This window comes from Melanerpes formicivorus, unplaced genomic scaffold (genome assembly GCF_026170545.1).
Source record: "Melanerpes formicivorus ecotype bairdi unplaced genomic scaffold, bMelFor1.0.p_v2 SCAF_159, whole genome shotgun sequence".
Taxonomy (NCBI): domain Eukaryota; kingdom Metazoa; phylum Chordata; class Aves; order Piciformes; family Picidae; genus Melanerpes; species Melanerpes formicivorus.
In genome coordinates, this window is record NW_027142511.1 from 37,814 (window position 1) to 55,944 (window position 18,131).

Below are 18,131 nucleotides of genomic sequence, written 5' to 3' on the forward strand. Positions count from 1 at the left end.
AGCAGCTTCAGGTTCTATATGGAGACTCCAAACTCCTTCCAGGCAGATCTCCGACAGAGCTTCTCCATTACCTCTCCATTCCTCCAGACTAAGGAACTCCACAGCCAGACACCAATATTGCAGATGTGGTCACAGCAGTGCTGAGTGCAGGGCAGGACAACCTCTGTGTCTGGGTGGCCACACTCCTCCTACCACAGTCCAGCTGCACTTGGCATTCTTCACTCTGCTCAGGCTCTGCTCCATCCCAGGCCTTTGGGAATGGTTCCTGCCAGAGTCCTTTCTGCCTGGACACAGAGCAGAACCTCCAGCTGTAAAGCAACAGCCAAGGTACCTCCCTGCTGCTGCCTGGCACAGTCCCCAGCCCAGCCCTGGGCCTGCTGCAGGCCAATGACACAAAGGGATTGGAGTTTGCAGTGACCTCGTACTCACCTCATGGCCATGTGGCTCCTCCTGCCCTAGGAGCTTCTCAGCCATCCCTGAGGTCCCAATGCTGGCCCAAGGCCTCAGCCTGCATGTGGCCTGGCAGCTCACAGGCACAAGAAACCTTTCCCTGGCCTTCCAAGGCAGGTCCCTGCTGCTGCCTCTCAGCTTCTCCAGCAGACACAGACAAGCCCTGTCCCTGCTGCTGTCCCTTCAGGCCCTCAGGTGGCAGGGAGGTAACAACCCAGCTCCAAGGCTATTCCTGCAGGGGCTGCCAGGTGCTTAGGAACAGGGAGTCACACAAGTCCCTTGCCCACCACATGCCTTCTGATGCCCTGCTGGGGACTCTGGCAGCTGGAAGGCCTAAAGCACAGAGGCCAGCCAGGAGCCAGGGGCTGCCCTCTCAGCTGCTGCAGCAAGAAGTGACCTCCCAGTCCCTTTCCTGCCCTCTCCCTGCTGCTGCCCTCTCAGCTGCTGAGCCAGCAGTGACCTCCCAGCCCCTGCCCAGCCTTGTGCCTGCTGCTGTGCAGGAGATCCTGAGGCACAGCTGAGCTGCCCATGGCATTGCCACCCATCTGCTCCTGGTGTCCATGAGCTTCTAAGCCGCAGGCCACCTCCTGCTCCTCGTCGTCTGGCAGCTCCCAGCTCCTGCCCTGTGCCAGGTGCCAAGCAGGATCAGTCAGGGGTGGGAGGGGATGCAGGTGAGGGTCAGAGCACAGGAAGTCTGAACTGGGAACCTCACCTTGAATATCTCCAGGAAGAGGCCTCAATCACCTCCTTGGGCCACCTGTTTCAGTGTTCCACCACCCTCATAATGAAGGAGTTCTTCCTCATATCCAATCTGAATCTACTTTTCTCTAGTTTGATGACATTGCCTCTCATCCTGTCCCTGCAGGCCTCTGCAAACAGTCCCTCTCCATCCTTCTTGTATCCCTATTCAGGTACTAGAAGGCTGCTATTATGTCTCCCCAGAGCCTCCTCTTCTCCAGGCTGAACACCCCCAGTTCCCTCAGCCTGTCCTCATAGCAGAGCTGCTGCAAGCCCCTGATCATTTCTGTGGCCCTCCTGTGGATGTGCTCCATCAGCTCCATGTCCTTCCTGTGTTGAGGGCTTCAGGGGAGGTCTTACCAGAGCAAAGTGGCAGGATCCTCTCTCTCCATCTCTGGCCATGCTGCTTAGCATACAGCCCAGGCCCATTGGCCTTCTGGGATGCAAGCTCACACTACCTGTTCCTGTCCAGCTTCTCCCCCACCAGCACCCCCAAGACCTTCTCCTCAGGGCTGCTTTCTATCACCTCCTCTCCCAGCCTGTATTGAAAGTGAGGATTGTTCCAGCCCAGCTGCAGGACCCTGCTCTTGCTCTTGTTGAACCTCATGAGGTTCACCTGGGCACCACCTCTCCAGCTTGTCCAGGGCCCTCTGGATGCCATCCTGGCCCTCTGGCATATCAACAGCACCACTCAGCTTGGTGCCATCTGCACACTTGCTGGTGGTGTCTTCATCCCTCTGTCTATAGCACTGATAAAAATATCAAACAGGACAGGATGGGATGAGTGGAATCAGTTTTTCCTGGGACAAGGCCTGGGCTGTACTTGGAGATGTTAATGGAACCCACTTTGAAATGGGAGTTGGCCCAGACCGAACTCTGGTTTGATTAGGGTATGGAATTGTGACTGTAACAGGGCCCAGACTGTGGTGGGAGGGTATTAAGGATCCCAATATGTACTGGGATGAGTCCCAGACTGTATTGGGATGTGTCCAGGGGACTGAGGTTGTACTGGGATGGTTCCCAGTCTGCCTGGGGCATGGTTAAGGAATACAGTGGTTCCAGTCTTGTCCTGGGAGGGGTTCAGGTGGTGCAGCTTTTCCTGGAAGCAGGCACAGTCTGTCCTGGGAAGGAGTCCTGTTCTCTGGTTTGCAGTGGGAGCAAAGCACTTGGTACTTGGAGGGCATCAGAGCTTCAGCTTTGCTGTGGGATGAGACCCTGTCTGTACTGGGAGGAGATCAGGAGATGCAGTTTGCACTGGGAAGGTCCCCAGTCTGTACTGGGTGATGCCATTGGATCCATTTCCTCCAGGACAGGACCTGCACTTTACTGGGATGGGATCAGGGCACCAGTTTGTCTTGGGCAGGGCCTATTCTGTACTGGGAGGGAGTCAGGAGATGCAGTTTGTACTGGGAGTGGACCCAGTCTGGATCCAGAGTACACAATTAACATGTGGAGGGATGCACTAGGAACTGGGAAGGGGTCCAAGGGATGCACTTTGTACTGGCACAGGAAACTCTATGTGAGATGGCAAAGTGATGCAGTTTGTCCTGGGATAAGAGCACATCTGAGCTGGGAGTGGTTGAGGAAATGCAGTTTGTACTGAGATGTGACCAAGTCTGTACTGGGAGGGGATAAATGGTTCCCAATTGTACTATGTGGGGACCAGACTGTACTGGAATGAGCCCAGGGAACGCAGCTTGTACTGGAACAGGGTTCAGGCTGCACTGGAAGGGCATAGGGGATCCACTTTTTATTGGGACAAGGCCTAATGTCTACCAGGAGGGATGAAAGGGATCCTGTTTGGACTGGGATAGGGCCCAGACTGCAATGGGAGGGCATGAGGGTGTGCAGTTTGTACTGGGATGGATGCATTCAGTACTGGGAAAGCAGCCAGGGGATAGATTCTGTGCTGGGATGGGACCCAGGCTGCAGTGCTAGAGGACAGTATGATCCAATTTGTGCTGGGATGAGGCCACATCTGTACTGGGAGGGGATAAAGAAACCATGTTTGGGCTGAGTCTATACTGGAAGGGGGTCAGGGTATCCAGTATGGACTCTGAGTAGGTGCAGTCTGTGATGGGAGGGGGTTGGGGTATGAAGGCATGAGGAGACCTCCTGTTCTGATGGCAGTGCTGCACTGGAGCACAGCTCTGTCCCTGAAGCTGCCATGAACTGTCCCTGCCTGCAGTACCAGCACTGCCACCAACCAGCACAGTGCCCAAGCAGCCAGAGCATTCAGGCCTTGCCCCAGCACAGAGGCTCAGCAGGAGTGGGTGGAAGGGAAGGAAGAGCAGATCAACACAGCCGAAGCTCTGGGGCTCCCTGGCACTGCTGCTGTGCTGGGACTCTGCCCCTCCACCTCTGCATGCAGGCACTGCCCTGCAGCTCCAAAGAAGAACTAAGGAATGAGGTCAGAGAAACAACTCCCTGCAGGGTCTTTTATTGTGTTGAACAGACAGCGAGCACAGCTCCTCATGTCTGCAGCCTCTGGGTCACACCAGACAGGACAACACTGAACCAGAAATGGTCTGAAGAAAGACATTTGTGTGGAACAATATTTTCACAAGGGGAACAGCACCAGCAGCAGCTAGAACTCCAGCAGCCAGGCTGGGCTTGCACTGAGTGACAGCAGAACTGCTCCGCAGGAGAAGACAAAGAGTTTATTGCTTCTGAAAATATCCAGTCATCAGTTGGCTCAGGGCAGCCTCGAGCTCCTGGTTCCTCAGGCTGTAGATGAGAGGGTTCACTGCTGGAGGCACCACGGAGTACAGAACTGACAACACCAGGTCCAGGGATGGGAACGAGATGGAGGAGGGCTTTAGGTTTGCAAAGATGGCAGTGCTGATAAACAGGGAGACGACAGCCAGGTGAGGGAGGCAGGTGGCAAAGGCTTTGTGGCGTCCCTGCTGAGAGGGGATCCTCAGCACTGCCCTGAAGATCTGCACATAGGACACCACAATGAGCACAAAACACACAAAGAATAAACAAGCAGTGACCACAATAAGCCAAAGTTCCCTGAGGTAGGATGTGGAACAGGAGAGCTTGAGGATCTGGGGGATTTCACAGAAGAACTGGTCCAGAGCATTTCCCTGGCAGAGGGGCAGGGAAAATGTATTGGCTGTGTGCAGCAGAGCACTGAGGAAGCCACAGCCCCAGGCAGCTGCTGCCAGGTGGAGACAAACTCTGCTGCCCAGGAGGGTCTCATAGTGCAGGGGTCTGCAGATGGCAACGTAGCGATCGTAGGACATGGTGGTGAGGAGAAAATACTCTGCATCAATTAAGAATATGAAAAAGAAGAGCTGGAGAACACATCCTGCATAGGAGATGTCCCTGGTGTCCCTCAGGGCATTGGCCATGGATTTTGGCACAGTGGTGGAGATGGCACCCAGGTCAAGGATGGAGAGGTTGAGGAGGAAGAAGTACATGGGGGTGTGGAGGTGGTGGTCCCAGGCTATGGTGGTGATGATGAGGCCATTGCCCAGCAGGGCAGCCAGGTAGATGGCCAGGAAGAGGCAGAAGTGCAGGAGCTGCAGCTGCCTTGTGCCTGGGAATGGCAGGAGGAGGAAGTGGGTGATGGAGCTGCTGTTGGCCATCTGCTGCCTCTGGCCATGGAGACCTGTCCAAGGAGGGAAAGGCAGTGACAAGTTAGAGCACACTTCCCTCAGCCTCATTGTAACCTCCCTCCCTGAGCTGCATGAAGAGTGGATCAGCTCAGTCCCATCACAACCAACCCATGTCAGAATTCATCAGAGCTTCAAATGCAGCAGGGAGACAGAATTTTGACATGAAGATTTCCTCTGGTGTCAGAACAGAAAGTGACCAACAGCCCAATCCTAGGGAACAAGAGTCCCATGGTGGTGGGTTCAAATTTCCCCCCATCATTAGCTTTGCCAGAGCAGCTCAGTTAGAAGCAAATGAAGCTGTATTGACAAGCAAGAGCTACACTCTACAATGGAATGCAATGAACAGGTACAAAACATACAGGAGTGACAATATTAGAGAGGTATTTACAATTACCAAATGACATGAAACCCCCTGGTCAGAGACCAGGGAAGCTGTTCCACTGCCCCTAAACGCTAACCCCCGTTCCAAGAGACTAAGGAGGAGTGGAGAGAGAAAAAAAACAGTGGGTTAGACTTAGCCAAGGCCAGCCACAGCAGGTGATCTCTCCTGAGCAAAGCAAAACAGCTGAGATCAGAAGAGGAGAGAGAGAATTGTTATGGTACAGATCCTCTGATTCCAGATATTTATCCAATGAATTTGTTTAGAATAATCTTTTCTTTTCCTTTTTACAACCAATAGTGATCTATTTACTTTGTTTCAACTTTTCTGCATAGACTGAAACCACCACACCCATGGACCAGGCCTGTACTTCTGCAGAGACAGTGAAGGGAAGAGAGAAAGGCTGAGGGGATGGGGGTGAAGCCTTCTTACCTAGCTCTGCTCACTGCTGCTCACAGGATGGAACTGAAGGGCTTTGGTCCTCCTTCTGTGTGCACACTCCAGGAGCCTTCAGCTGAGCGTCAGCTGCTGAGATAGAGATGCCTCCAGGAGCTACAGCTGCAGTGTCCTGCACCCACAGACTCACCATGTTTATGGCTGTAGTGAGTTCTCCTCTAGTGAGCTCTCAGCATCCTCCCAGCCCTGGCCACCTCAAAGCCGTTTTCTGATTTCAGTTCCCTGAGATCCTCTGGCAGTGTCCTCAGCCCTGCTGTGCTGTGCAGAGGAACTGCTCCTGGCCAGAGCTGACTCCTGCAGTGCTGCCTGCTTGCCAGCAGAACCTTCCAGCCCAGGAGTCTGGCCTGGCTCAGCTGCTCAAGACCAGCCCAGGTATTTTAAAGGAGCCCTCTGGTGGCTTTGTTGCCAAGTCCATGAACCTCAGAGACTGAGAAGCTGATGAAACCTCTCCAGAAGTCAAAGCTGGTTTCCAACTCTGAAGTTTCTTCTACTCTTAATGGGTCCCAGAGAAGGATACCAGGAAAGTGTCCCCAGGGTCTGCTTAGAGCAGGACAGAGTGGATGCAAGGGAAGCATCACTGGAGGCACTGAAGCATCTCCAGGCTGTGGTGAGAGCAGAGAACTGAGGCAGTGCTGACAGGTCAGGACAAGCAGCCAAAGGTGGCTCTGCTGCTGAGGAAACCTGGAGGGGTTTCATTGATCCAAAGGGCCAAGCCCTGACCCCCAGACCCTGGCAAGGCAGATCCTGTCCCTCACCTGTGGTTCTGGGCTCTGCTGGGGGCAGTGGGGAGTGAGGATGAGCAGTGAGCAGGGTAGGACCTTGCCAGGTTTTGCTGTGGTTTGCTTCCAAAGAGACAACTCCTCCTGAAAAGGAATGAAATGTACCTTTAAAAATAGTTTTTATCAGATGCTTTGTGCAATAAAAACCTCTCCAATTAGCTGCAGAAATCTTGGCAATAATTAGAGCTTCAGCAGTATTTAATGAGCCCCATGGAGTATTTGGGGCTGATTACATCATCTTCAGGTACTGCCAGGAGACTCTGCCAAGGTACTGCCAAGAAGCCTCTCAAGAAGTCCATGTCAGAAGAAAACTCCAAAGTACCTTGAAGCACTGATTGGCTTCACTGAGGCTTGTTACTGACAAAGGCTCCCCAGGGACTCGTTAGAGCAGCTTGTTAGAGGCCATGATTGCAGGGAGACAGAGGCAAAGTATAGGGGTGAAAAACTTGCCTTTGGTCTAGGAAGCAGAAAGGCCAAGCCCTGAGCACTGCCCTTGCAATAGAAGAACCTCAAAGCCTCAAAGCCAAGTTTCTTCTCACAGGCCTTGGTGGCAGAGGCAACTGCCAGAGCCAAGGGCACAAAGACCTTGGTCCTGTTGAGCCTCTCAGCTTTGCCAGAGCCCTTGGCCATCCCTACAGCAGCCTGTCCTCCACTGTGCCATGCCTGCAGCTCTTTCCCTTCAGGCTGCTGACATCAATCTTTTTTCCCCTCCCGGCTCCCTCTCTGACATTTCCATCCCTTCCCTGAGCTGTCTCAGTTCTCCCTGCCATTGCCTGACACCCCTAGATGGCCTTCTGCATAGCAGTTCTGCCTTCTCAGGGCCATTTATTTGGCCTCATCTCCACTCTGAACCTTCCAAGCTGCACTTTGTGAAGGTTTTGGTCTCTTCCCACACCCTAGAACAGCTCCATCCTCTCTGAAACCTGCCTTCACCCATGTGCACACTGCTCTGGCAGTGCCCTGAGCCTCCATTCAGCAGGCTGAAGCAGCCCAGGTCCCTCAGCCTCTCCACAGAGATGTCAATCCCCATCCTGGCAGATCTCCTCTCAGCCTCCCCAGTTCCTCCTATGCTCTTTTAGTCTGGAGAATGCAACATCCAGACACCAAGCATCCAGATGTGTCTACAACCGTGCTGAGTCCAGGGGAGGACAATGTCTGTGTCTGGGTGGCCACACTCCTCCTGCTGCAACCCAGCTGCAGTTGGCTTTCTTCACTCTGTGCAGGGTTTGCTGCATCCCAGGGTATTTGGAATGACTCCTGCAGACCCTGTGGTGCCTTTCTGCCTGGGCCTGGGACACACCAGAACCTCCAGTTCCAAACCAACAGGGAACCAGTTTGTACTGGGATGGGTTTGTTCCCATGGCAATGGCAAGCTCCGCTTGCTTTAGTGCAGGTTGTGCTTTTGCAGTCAAGCATTGAGGAGACAAAAGATCAGGGTTTCCCTTCAGTAAGTCAAATAAGGAGCTAGCAGGGTCATACTAAGACCTAGCAAATGTCTTATCCAGTTTATGACTCCAAGTAATTTCTGCAAATCACTAAGGGTGGTCACAGATTACTGAATTTGTATCACTTGTGGCTCAATTGTTTGATCTAAGATTTTTAGTCCCAAACATTTCCAAGGTGCTTGGTGCTACACCTTCTCTGGGGCTATTTCTATCCCATATTTCCTCAACACTTCTGTCACATCAGGCACAACTGCACTCAGCACGTCCTCTGTCTATGTAGCAATTAGCACAGCATCCATATAGTGGTAGCACTACATGGTGTGATATTGTGCTCTGACATGGGATAATGCCTGTGCTACATACCATTGACAAATTGTGGGGCTGGTTTTCATGCCTTGAGGCAACACAGTCCACTGACTGAGTTCGCTATTATTAGTCACAGGGACTGTGAAGGCAAATTCTGGAGCATCATCAGGATTCAGTGGGATGATAAGGAAACAATCTTTCAAATCAGTAATACAGATATTCCATTTCTCAGGCATCATTGCTGGTGAGGGCATTCCAGGCTGTGAAGAACCCATACTTTCCAGTGCATTATTCACTTGTCTCAAGTCCTGAAGCAGCCTCCACTTCCCTGATTTTTTTTCTTAATTACAAAACCAGAGTATTCCACAGGCTCTGAGATGGTTCTAAATAGGATTGTTGCACCAGTTCCTTTGGCAGTTCTTTGATGGCTCAGTGATTTTCATTGGGTAGGTGGCGAGAACGGAGACAGGGATGACAGCACTCATTATGAGTGATAGTAATCATCCAACTTTATTGTTCCACACTTCATTATTCATAGTCTTATCTTATGCATAGTTAATTCTGTTCTAATTTAACACATACTATTGGTTTCTCTCTAAAAGGTTACATCATTGTTTTCACTACTCTGTGGAATTTTTCTACTCAGTCTAATTGCTCTTTTTCCCAGACCTCGCCTCCTCCTTATCTTGCTTGCCTCTTCTCAGGGGCAGCTTGACCTCAGCATACCAAAGCAATCAGCACTTCCCCACAGCTCCTACTCCATTGCTATATTATCAACAGAGAATCCTTCAAGGCCTGAATTGCACAGGTGTTCCTGGGACCCATGTCCCCTCTTGCTTAAACCAAACCCCAACAGGTAGGGGCCACTGGTCCATCCACACAAGGGTTGACGTTAGCCACCATAATGAAATAGTAGGCCTACATGTGCCCTCAGTCACAGTGGCCCCTACTAAAAATCCTGGGCATTGGTAGTGATATTCACCTCCCACATACTTGAGATGCCTTGACCCCATGGATTCAGAGGAACCACAACTATGTGAGGATGAACAGCAGCCACTTGCTCCTCAGGGCTGACAACCTGGACAGGGAGCACACTTTGTGGACTGGTTGTTGTGCCACCAGCTCCTGCCACAGCAGCTGATGTGGACATCATCGGCCAGGACAAAGGCCAATGCCTGGAGGATATGATTGTAACATCCACACCTGTATCAATCATCCCCTTAACTGTCACGTCTTTAGGCTGTTCACTCTGAGGATACACATCATTGTTGGCTGAGCAGTGGAAATAGTCTGTGCCCAAAAGCCTTCAGGCTTCCCTGTGGAACCGACACCTCACATTCCCCTTTCCTGGGCTTCAGCTGCCAGGACCTGTGTGGTAAAAGGCACTAACTGCGTGATTTGACTCCCTGCAGGAATAGTTACTGGGGGGGATGGCATCCACACCATGGCATAGATTTGTCCTTGGCAATCAGAATCTATCACCCCTGGGAGCACAAAAAGTCCCTGTAAGATAGTGCTAGATCTTCCTAACAGTAAGGCACTTAGCCCATGTCCTATGTCCAGAGAAGGGCAACAAAGTTGGTGAGGGGTTTGGAACACAAGCCCTATGAGGAGAGGCTGAGGGAGCTGGGGTTGCTTAGCCTGAAGAAGGGGAGGCTCAGGGGAGACCTTATTGCTGTCTACAACTACCTGAAGGGAGGTTGTAGACTGATGGGGGCTGGTCTCTTGTCCCAGAACAAAAGGACACAGTCTCAAACTGTGCCAGGGGAGCTTTAGACTGGATGTTAGGAAGAAATTCCTCATAGAGAGAGTGATTGCCCATTGGAATGTGCTGCCCAGGGAGCTGGTGGAGTCAAGCACCAGTGATGGAGATGTTTACGAGGAGACTTGATGGGGTGCTTGGTTGCATGGTTTAGTTGATTAGGTGGTGTTGGATTATAGGTTGGATGGAATAATCTTGAAGGTCTCTTCCAACCTGGTCTATTCTATTCTATTCTATTCTATTCTATTCTATTCTATTCTATTCTATTCTATTCTATTCTATTCTATTCTATTCCCAAAGGTCCATGTGCCTTTGTGCACTTTTTCATGGGTTACGGTGAGTGAAATGTCTGTGGTGACATCCACTCCGGCACTGCCACTGGTTCTTGGTTGCAATTGACCCCATAAGCCTGAAAGGTGCCGTGGGGAGGCACTTGTGTCTGTGTGCAGGCTCCCATGGCCCTCTGCTTCCTGTTTCCCAAATTGTTTCTCGGGGGAGGAGGTTGTCTTGGGTTATTAAACCCGAAGCAGCCATGTTTAATGAGGTTTCATTCATATCATATTTTGCACCAGGGCCAGAGAGGAACAGGCTCCCACACCCATTATTGCCATTACCTTTTTGTGGACAAGTTTTCTTCTAATGTCCCAGCTGCCCACATCTGAAACAAGGTTTTCATACATGAACAGCAGCAGCAAATGTTTCCACCAAAGCCTCCATCTGATAAGCAGTGGTGGTGTAGGAGAAGGGTTGTTTTCAGATAGCTTTGGGACAGCTATGTTTTGTCTTGAGTCCAGGGATACACACCTTATCAGGAACTGAAAAGAAAGCCCAGGCAGGATTGGGCTGGATATGTTCAGAAGCTTGTTTGCTAGTATTTACCTATTGTATGCTTTGCTTAAGTGCATGGCAGTAGAAATGCAACCAATCAGAGTGTGACAACACTGCATTAAAAACATAAATAAGTCAACTGTGTGACATAATAAAGGTCTTCACCTGGAAACATCTTGTGTTGGGTCTAGGTAGGAATGTCAAAATATAGGCAAGAATGAGTGCTTATAAATCTTTAGTGATTGTGCTAAGGTATGTTCCCTAAGGAATAAGCACAATACCATGTCAGTGCTACTGGGTGAAGGTCAAAATGGATCATAGCACAAAAGACATTTTCATTTTAGGTTATAAAAAAACAGAAAAGGGGCAGTTCAGGCATTATGTCACAAGAAAGAAAAGTTAAAGCATGTGATGTTCTCAAATTTTCATTTTATATGTGGTTTTAAGGGTGGTCTAATAAAATTTATTGAGGATATAAAGATGTTGGAGGCTTTACTTGGGAGAAATTTGAAAGGAAGGGAAAAAAACCCAGGAGTAGGAACAATAGGACTCAATACCTTTCCTTAGCAAAACAGAGCATCAGGAGATCAGTGTGGTAGGCAGAGTGAAAATGGATTATTGTGTTGTGTTTAATTTTACACTGAGCAGAACTATGAATATTCAGGATGTCCTCTCCCACCCAGCGAAGAGGCCTTCTCACTCTTGCTGTCTGCCCACAGGTATTTTCCTTATCTGTGGAGATAGAGCCTGGCCAGCCCTACCCTCATGGGTCAAGGGAGGACCTTGCTGACACTAAACACTTCTATGATGTTTGGCCATCTTAGGAAAAGACAAAGGTGTGACATTCATGCCCTTGAAGCAGGTTGTAAAAGACAATGCTGAAGATTGGGTTTGCTGTGTTTGTGGGTCTGTATCTAAATCCCTGTGCACAGTGTGTTCAGGGCAGAACTGGTATGGTTAATCTTCTTTATTAATAAGAAAAGGGAAATGTAAGAATTGAAACTGGCAAAATCTAGGTTCTCCTTTGAGAGATCAGGCAGGAAACAAAGAACAAAATAGAATAGAATAGAATAGAATAGAATAGAATAGAATAGAATAGAATAGAATAGACCAGGTTAGAAGAGAGCTTGAAGATCATCGCGTCCAACCTATCATCCAACACCACCCAACCAACTAACCCATGGCACCAAGCACCCTGTCAAGTCTCCTGAACACCTCCAGCGATGGTGACTCCACCACTTCCTTGGGCAGCCCATTCCAATGGGCAATCACTCTCTCTGTGTAAAACTTCTTCCTAACCTCCAGCCTAAACCTCCCCTGGCACAGCCTGAGACTGTGTCCTCTTGTTCTGGGAGAAGAGACCAGCCCCCACCTGTCTATAACCTCCCTTCAGGTAGTTGTAGACAGCAAGAAGGTCTCCCCTGGGCCTCCCCTTCTTCAGGCTAAGCAATCCCAGCTCCCTCAGCCTCTCCTCATAGGGCTTGTGTTCCAAGCCCCTCACCAACTTCGTTGCCCTTCTCTGGACACACTCCAGCAAGTCAACATTCTTCCTAAACTGAAAGAGTTGTGCTTGTAAGTTCAAAACTGTGGGATGAAACCTTTCTGGTGACTGTCTGAAAGAGGCAACTGTCCTGTTTGTGCCCTGACCTGGTAAGATAAGTGGGAAGCAATGCATGCTTGTTATTGTAGTGTAGCTGCAAGGCTTGTTCTCTTTACCCATATTTTATGCCAGTTGTGTTAGAATGAGCTCATTGGTGCAGCTCTGGGCTTTGTATCTTTGATGTGTTACATCACCCATTTTTGTGCAGGTATAAAAGGACCCTCAGATGCTATCATAAATGTCTTCAATTATCATATTATAGTCCAACCAAGTGAGTTGCTGGTTGGCAAAACAAAGCAATCTCACGCTGGCAGCATTCAGTGATTTAGCTACTGACCATCAGCCTGTCAGACACTGCGGGACAGAAGAAGGAAGCTATAGATTCCTTGCTCCTTGTCCATGGACATGGGTGTGAAGACTGTGCTGGGATGTGTTGTTACCAGGGTGGATACAACCTCTTATCAAAACTGGATTGTTGATTTCATTGATTGTTTTTGTTATATAGTTAATTGTACTTTGATTGCTTCTATGGATGCAAAGAATGTGAGAAAGGTCAACCAACAGTGTGGTTTTATTAGAATGTTCCTTCAAGGATCCCCCCAAATAAAACCAAGATGGAACCAAGGAGCTGTTGTCAAACACACTTTAAACTTATCTTTGCTTCTGAGTACCAAGGGAAAAGTGAGGAGAAGCAGGGAATTCTAAAGCAAGGGATTCATAGCACCAGTAGAACACAGCCCTGTGTACAAACTAAAGCATGCTCCAATCAAAGGTGCCAGCACCTCTGGCTCATGCAGGATGTTGTTCTTGGCTCACACAGGAAAACAACTTTGCACCTTGGAGTTGGTCAGCAAAGAATCAGAGGCTCTACATAAGGCCCAGAAGTTGCCCTGGTTTGCAGAACAGCAGCTGCAGGATAGGAAAGGAGGAGAAGCAGGGAATTCTAAAGCAAGGGATCAGCACCACCTGGCATCCAGCGCTGGCTCACCAGCCCTAAAGGCTTCCCGCAGTGGGGCAGCTCCACACACCCAAGTTGCTCTCACAGTTTGAGAGTTTCCCAGGCCCACCTGCAGTTGCACTTCCTTAGCTGCTTCCCAGTTCCTTGCCCAAGTGCCCTTCTGGGGTTCTCTGTATGTTGGATAGCTCCAGACTGTGCCTCTGGCAGTTATTTGTGGGGAGAGGTCTCTCCAGCTGAAGACCATGGCATTTGCACAGGCACTTTCAGCTCCCAAGGCAGCATCTTGAGCACAGGACTTGTGGATTTGTGCAGCAGCTCAGCCAGCTCCAGCTTGCCTAGCAACAGCTCACGGTTCTGCCAGGCACACTGCTTAGAGCTGCAGAGCTAAGCTCAGATCCAAGTGTAAGTCAAACATCATGGGGGAGCATTTCTGGGCACTGTGCTGAGGCACAGCATCCTTTCTTGCAGTGATTTCACTCTTTACACTCTTAAATATCCTGAAAACTCAATAGTCAAAGAAATCTTTTCCCACTTCTGTGTGGATGGAAAGGCTGAGGGAAGCCCCAGGTGAGCAGGAATCCATCAGGAACACTGCTGAGCTACGGAGAAGACTTTTGGAAGCCCTAGGCCTGCTGGAAAGCAGCAGAGTTCTGTAGTGGAAAGCTGGCAGAAGCTCTCCAAGGGCTTCCAAACACCTCCCTGAGATCCCCTCTGCACCCTCCAAAGATTCTGAAAATCAATCCTAGAACCCTCCAGGCTCCCCAAAACACCTAACATCCCCTAACACAATGAAAAAAACACTGAGATGTCCCTGAGAACACTCCCAGCAAGACACTCTCCAGACTCTTCTGAGAATCTCACTTTGACCTCCGTGAACTGGGCACACAGCTCCAGCCCCATTCCTAGGGAGCGAATGCCCTCAGCATTTGGGCATTGTGGGCAGGAATGTCTGAAATAAAAGCAAACAGAGAGGATTTGGGTAACTTTGGCCTTGTGGCGATACAACTGGGCAATGGGCAGAGGGATTTTTACCCTTGGGCATGAACCAGAAAAAACCTTGTGAAGCTCAGCCCAGCTCCAATGGCAGCTCTGGCTATGCCGACTCAGCACTGTAATTGTTCCCATCAGCACTAATTGGTGCTCAGAAGGGCAGGAGGTGTTTGTTCCTGCTGGACCCCCAGCCTCTGAGAATTGCAGAGGAAAAAAGAGGTGATTTTGGTGGTGGAAAGGCCCCCTCAGAAGGACCATGATTATCCCAACAGACCCTAGGTGCATCTATTTATGCCTCCCCTTCCTTGCGGGCTGATCTCCCGTGTGTGTGCGGCGGTGCTTGCTGAGATTTCCTTTCTGGGTGAAGCTCTTGCCACACTCAGCACAGGTGAAAGGTTTCTCACCAGTGTGCACACGACGGTGTTTGGTGATGGTGCCGCTATTAGTGAAGCTCTTGCCGCAGGTGACACAATTGTATGGTTTCTCACCGCTGTGGGTGCGTTGGTGCTGGATGAGTATAGAGCCGGTGGTGAAGCTCTTGCCGCACTCAGCACAGGTGAAAAGCCTCTCCCCGCTGTGGATGCGGCGGTGGATGGCGAGGGTGTCGCTACGTTTGAAGCTCTTGCCGCAGTCCCTGCAGGTGAAGGCCTTCTCAGTGCTGTGCACAGTGCGGTGCTTGTGGAGGAAAGAGATCTGTCTGAAGCTCTTGCCGCAGTCCCTGCAGGTGAAGGGCTTCTCAGTGCTGTGCACACTGCGGTGCTTGGTTAGGTTTGCACGCTGAGTGAAGCTCTTGCCGCAGTCGGCACAGCTGTAAGGTTTCTCACCACTGTGGATGAGTTGATGCTGGATGAATTCAGTACTCGTGGTAAAGCTCTTGCCGCACTCAGCACAGGGAAAAAGATGCTCTCCAGTGTGGATGCGGCGATGCATGGTGAGCGTGGAGCTGTGTTTGAAACTCTTGCCGCAGTCCCTGCAGCTGAAGGCCTTCTCACTGGTGTGGCTGAGGTGGTGTTGCCTAAGACTAGAGCAACGCCTGAACCGCTTGCCACAGCTGTCACAAGAGAAGGGCTTCTCTCCAGTGTGGGTGAGGCAGTGCCGGGTGAGATTGCTGCGCTGGGTGAAGCTCTGTCCGCAGTCAGCACAGGTGAAATGTTTCTCTCCAGTGTGGGTGCGGCGGTGCTGGAGGAGATGAGAGTTCCAGCGGAACCTCTTGCCACAGTCACCACAAACGAAGGGCCGGGAGCCAGGCTGCGGGCAGTGGTGCTTCACTAGCTCTGAGCTACCTGGGAAGCTCTGCCCACACTCAGGGCACTGATTCAGCTCTTTGGGTGACACTGAGGGACCTGCTCTGGCTTCATCCTCCTCCATACATTCCTCCCCCTCATCCTGGTCGCCTTCACCATCATCATTATCATCCTCTTCACAGATGTCATTCTCAGCATCATCCTCCATCTTCACCTCTTTTTCCTCCTCATCCTCCTCTCCCTTGGGACTGCACATTGGCTTCTCCAACTTGATCTCTAGGTGCTGCTTCTCCACCCAGCTCTTGTCCGGATCCTTCTGTGAGGCCATACTGTGGGAAGGAGAGGTCACAGCTGTGCAATAGGGAAGATGGAAGCACCTGAGCCCAGGACCTCAAACTCTCAGATCCTGCCTGGGTCATGACAGTCCCTGACTCCCAACACCCAGCTGGAGAAGAGAATGCAGAGGGGACCTCAAACCTTCAGTTTCTGCCACAGTGTGGGCACAGACCTCCAATACCTGTGCTGAGACCCCAGGTTCCTGTGATCAGTGCCCTGAGGTACCCTGGGATTTACAAGTGGTCTTGTCCCACTCTCTTCAAGCCTGGTGGCATTGGAAGGGTGGTTCCTGGCCCAGGCCCTGTCCTTTGATCTCCCCTGGCTCAGACAATGGAGGCAGCAGCACTGAACAAGGACGACCAAAGCACCTCCAACCTTCTCCCACCACCCTCCAAATCCCATCCCCCAAACATCACCTGCTCACAACTCACCCACAGCAGCTTGGAGCATTCCTCAACACCTGATGTGCCTCAGAGCTCCTGGAGAGGTGCAATATGCTGGACAGGAGGAGGTGGTGGAGGCTAAGAGCTGCCCTGGGGGCTGGGGTCCTGCTGTTTCCCCACTCTGGGTTTCTTACCTGTTGGGCTGCTCCAAGGGACAGATCTGCAAACTCTGCTCTTCCACAGCACAGAAGGGCAGGGATGATGGGGAGAGGTCTCAGCCCCTGACAGAGAGAAACAAAGGGCTCAGAGGAGAGCACAGACCTGCAAGATATGGTTCAGCACTGCCCAGGATCAGGCAGCACAGCTCAGCCTTGCTGGGGGCAGCTCCCAAGCCCAGCAGCACAGCCAGGGCTGCTCAAGATGGGAGACCTCAACAAGTGCAGACTCAGCTCCTTGCCCAGCACACAGTCTCCAGCACACAGCTGCAGGCCAGCACCACAACACAGCTGCCTCCACACAGCCTCTCCCAGGCCTTGCCTAAAGCTTCCTCCCACTGCCTGCCCAGGCCTCTGCTGCCTGCAGCTGCCTTTGACAGCAGATCTTGCTCTGGTCCCAGCTCTCCTCCCTGGCCCTGTCGCCGCCACACCCACTCTGTGCTCAGCTCTGCCCTGCACACCTCTCTGCTGCCCACTCCCAACAGACGATCACAGCAGCCCTCAGGACACACATGCTTTCTGGAGGTGCATCAAAGAGGGAAGGGACTTGCTCAGCTTCTTGCTAAACCTCTTCAGCCCTCACTGGGATGCTAGAGGAGTCTCTGGCTCCTGCCCAAACCACATACCGCCAGCACCCTTCACACACCTGCAGCCCAAAGAGACTCACTGGAAAGGCTTTTGCTTCCTTCTCTCCCTGACCATTTCTCTCACCTTGCTCTTTGCAGTTCTCCTGGAGCTGCCACTCCACATCCCCAAGAGAAAATGAGGTTGGATGGGAGGGCACAGTGCCCATGGGCTGCTGTTCATCTCCCAGCTGACACAGGCAGAGCTGCAGCACAATTCACTCCTTTCAGCTCCTAAAATGCTGCCAGATTCTGCCATTTCCTGCACGCTCATTTGCCATCTGGGAACAGAAACCTCTCCCCTTTTTGGGGGGACAAGGCCTAATTCCTGCCTGTCCACTCCCAGGCCCTTCCCTCATTCCCAGCCCATCCATGGCCCTGCTGCCTTGGCTGTCCCATGGCCCTGTGTCCCTCATCTCTACTGCCACTGCAGCTGGAAGGGTGGAGTGGGAAATGCTGTGGCTGAGGAAGCATCTAAGGAACTGGGCTGGAAGCAGCAGCACAAGAATGGAAGGGGCCTGAGACTAAAGGCTGGGATCAGCTGGAGGGCTGAAAGAACAGCACCAAGCCAAGGGGGGGTTACAGATGAGGGCTGGGGAGGGACCCTGCAGCCACCTCAGGCAGCAACTGATGAGAGCAGGGTGGACAGAGAGGGAGTGAGACCTCAGGTGACTCCTGCCATGGGGGATGGCTGGGCTGTGTGGCTAGGAGCCCTGAGTGCCTGCTTGGGCTGTGCTGGATGTCAGGAGGGGACAGGGGACTGTCCTGAGCCAGGCAGGATTTGGGGCTTTGAGCTTCTGGGGTCAGCTGCTGCCAGCACCATTGGAGGTAGGAGCCAGGCAGAGACACACAGCTGCAGAACTAAGCCCTCCCACCCCCTGCAGCCTTCACCCTCCATCTCTCCATCCAGTGCTCCAGCTCCACTCACTTGCTGCCCTCTGAGAGTCCCCAGGGTCCTACAACATCACCAGGGCTGATCTACACAGCCAGTAAGACCCAAGAGAAGCCCCTGGATG

The 18,131-nt window shown here is 51.5% G+C and overlaps 2 protein-coding genes across 2 annotated transcripts in view; both read right to left on the reverse strand.

The window, feature by feature from the left end:
• Positions 1-3,761: 3,761 nt before the first annotated feature.
• Positions 3,762-4,781, reverse strand: LOC137457097 (olfactory receptor 14A16-like). Its single transcript, XM_068168902.1, has one exon. The coding sequence runs from the start codon at positions 4,779-4,781 to the stop codon at positions 3,849-3,851; it is 933 nt and encodes a 310-aa protein (XP_068025003.1). The 3' UTR covers positions 3,762-3,848.
• Positions 4,782-12,565: 7,784 nt separating this feature from the next.
• LOC137457102 (zinc finger protein 850-like) overlaps positions 12,566-18,131 on the reverse strand; it is a 62,575-nt gene continuing 57,009 nt past the window's right edge. The window contains exon 5 of the mRNA XM_068168908.1: positions 12,566-15,493. Within this exon, the coding sequence (XP_068025009.1) occupies positions 14,600-15,493 (894 nt within the window). The 3' untranslated portion in view covers positions 12,566-14,599. The remainder of the gene's footprint in view (positions 15,494-18,131) is intronic.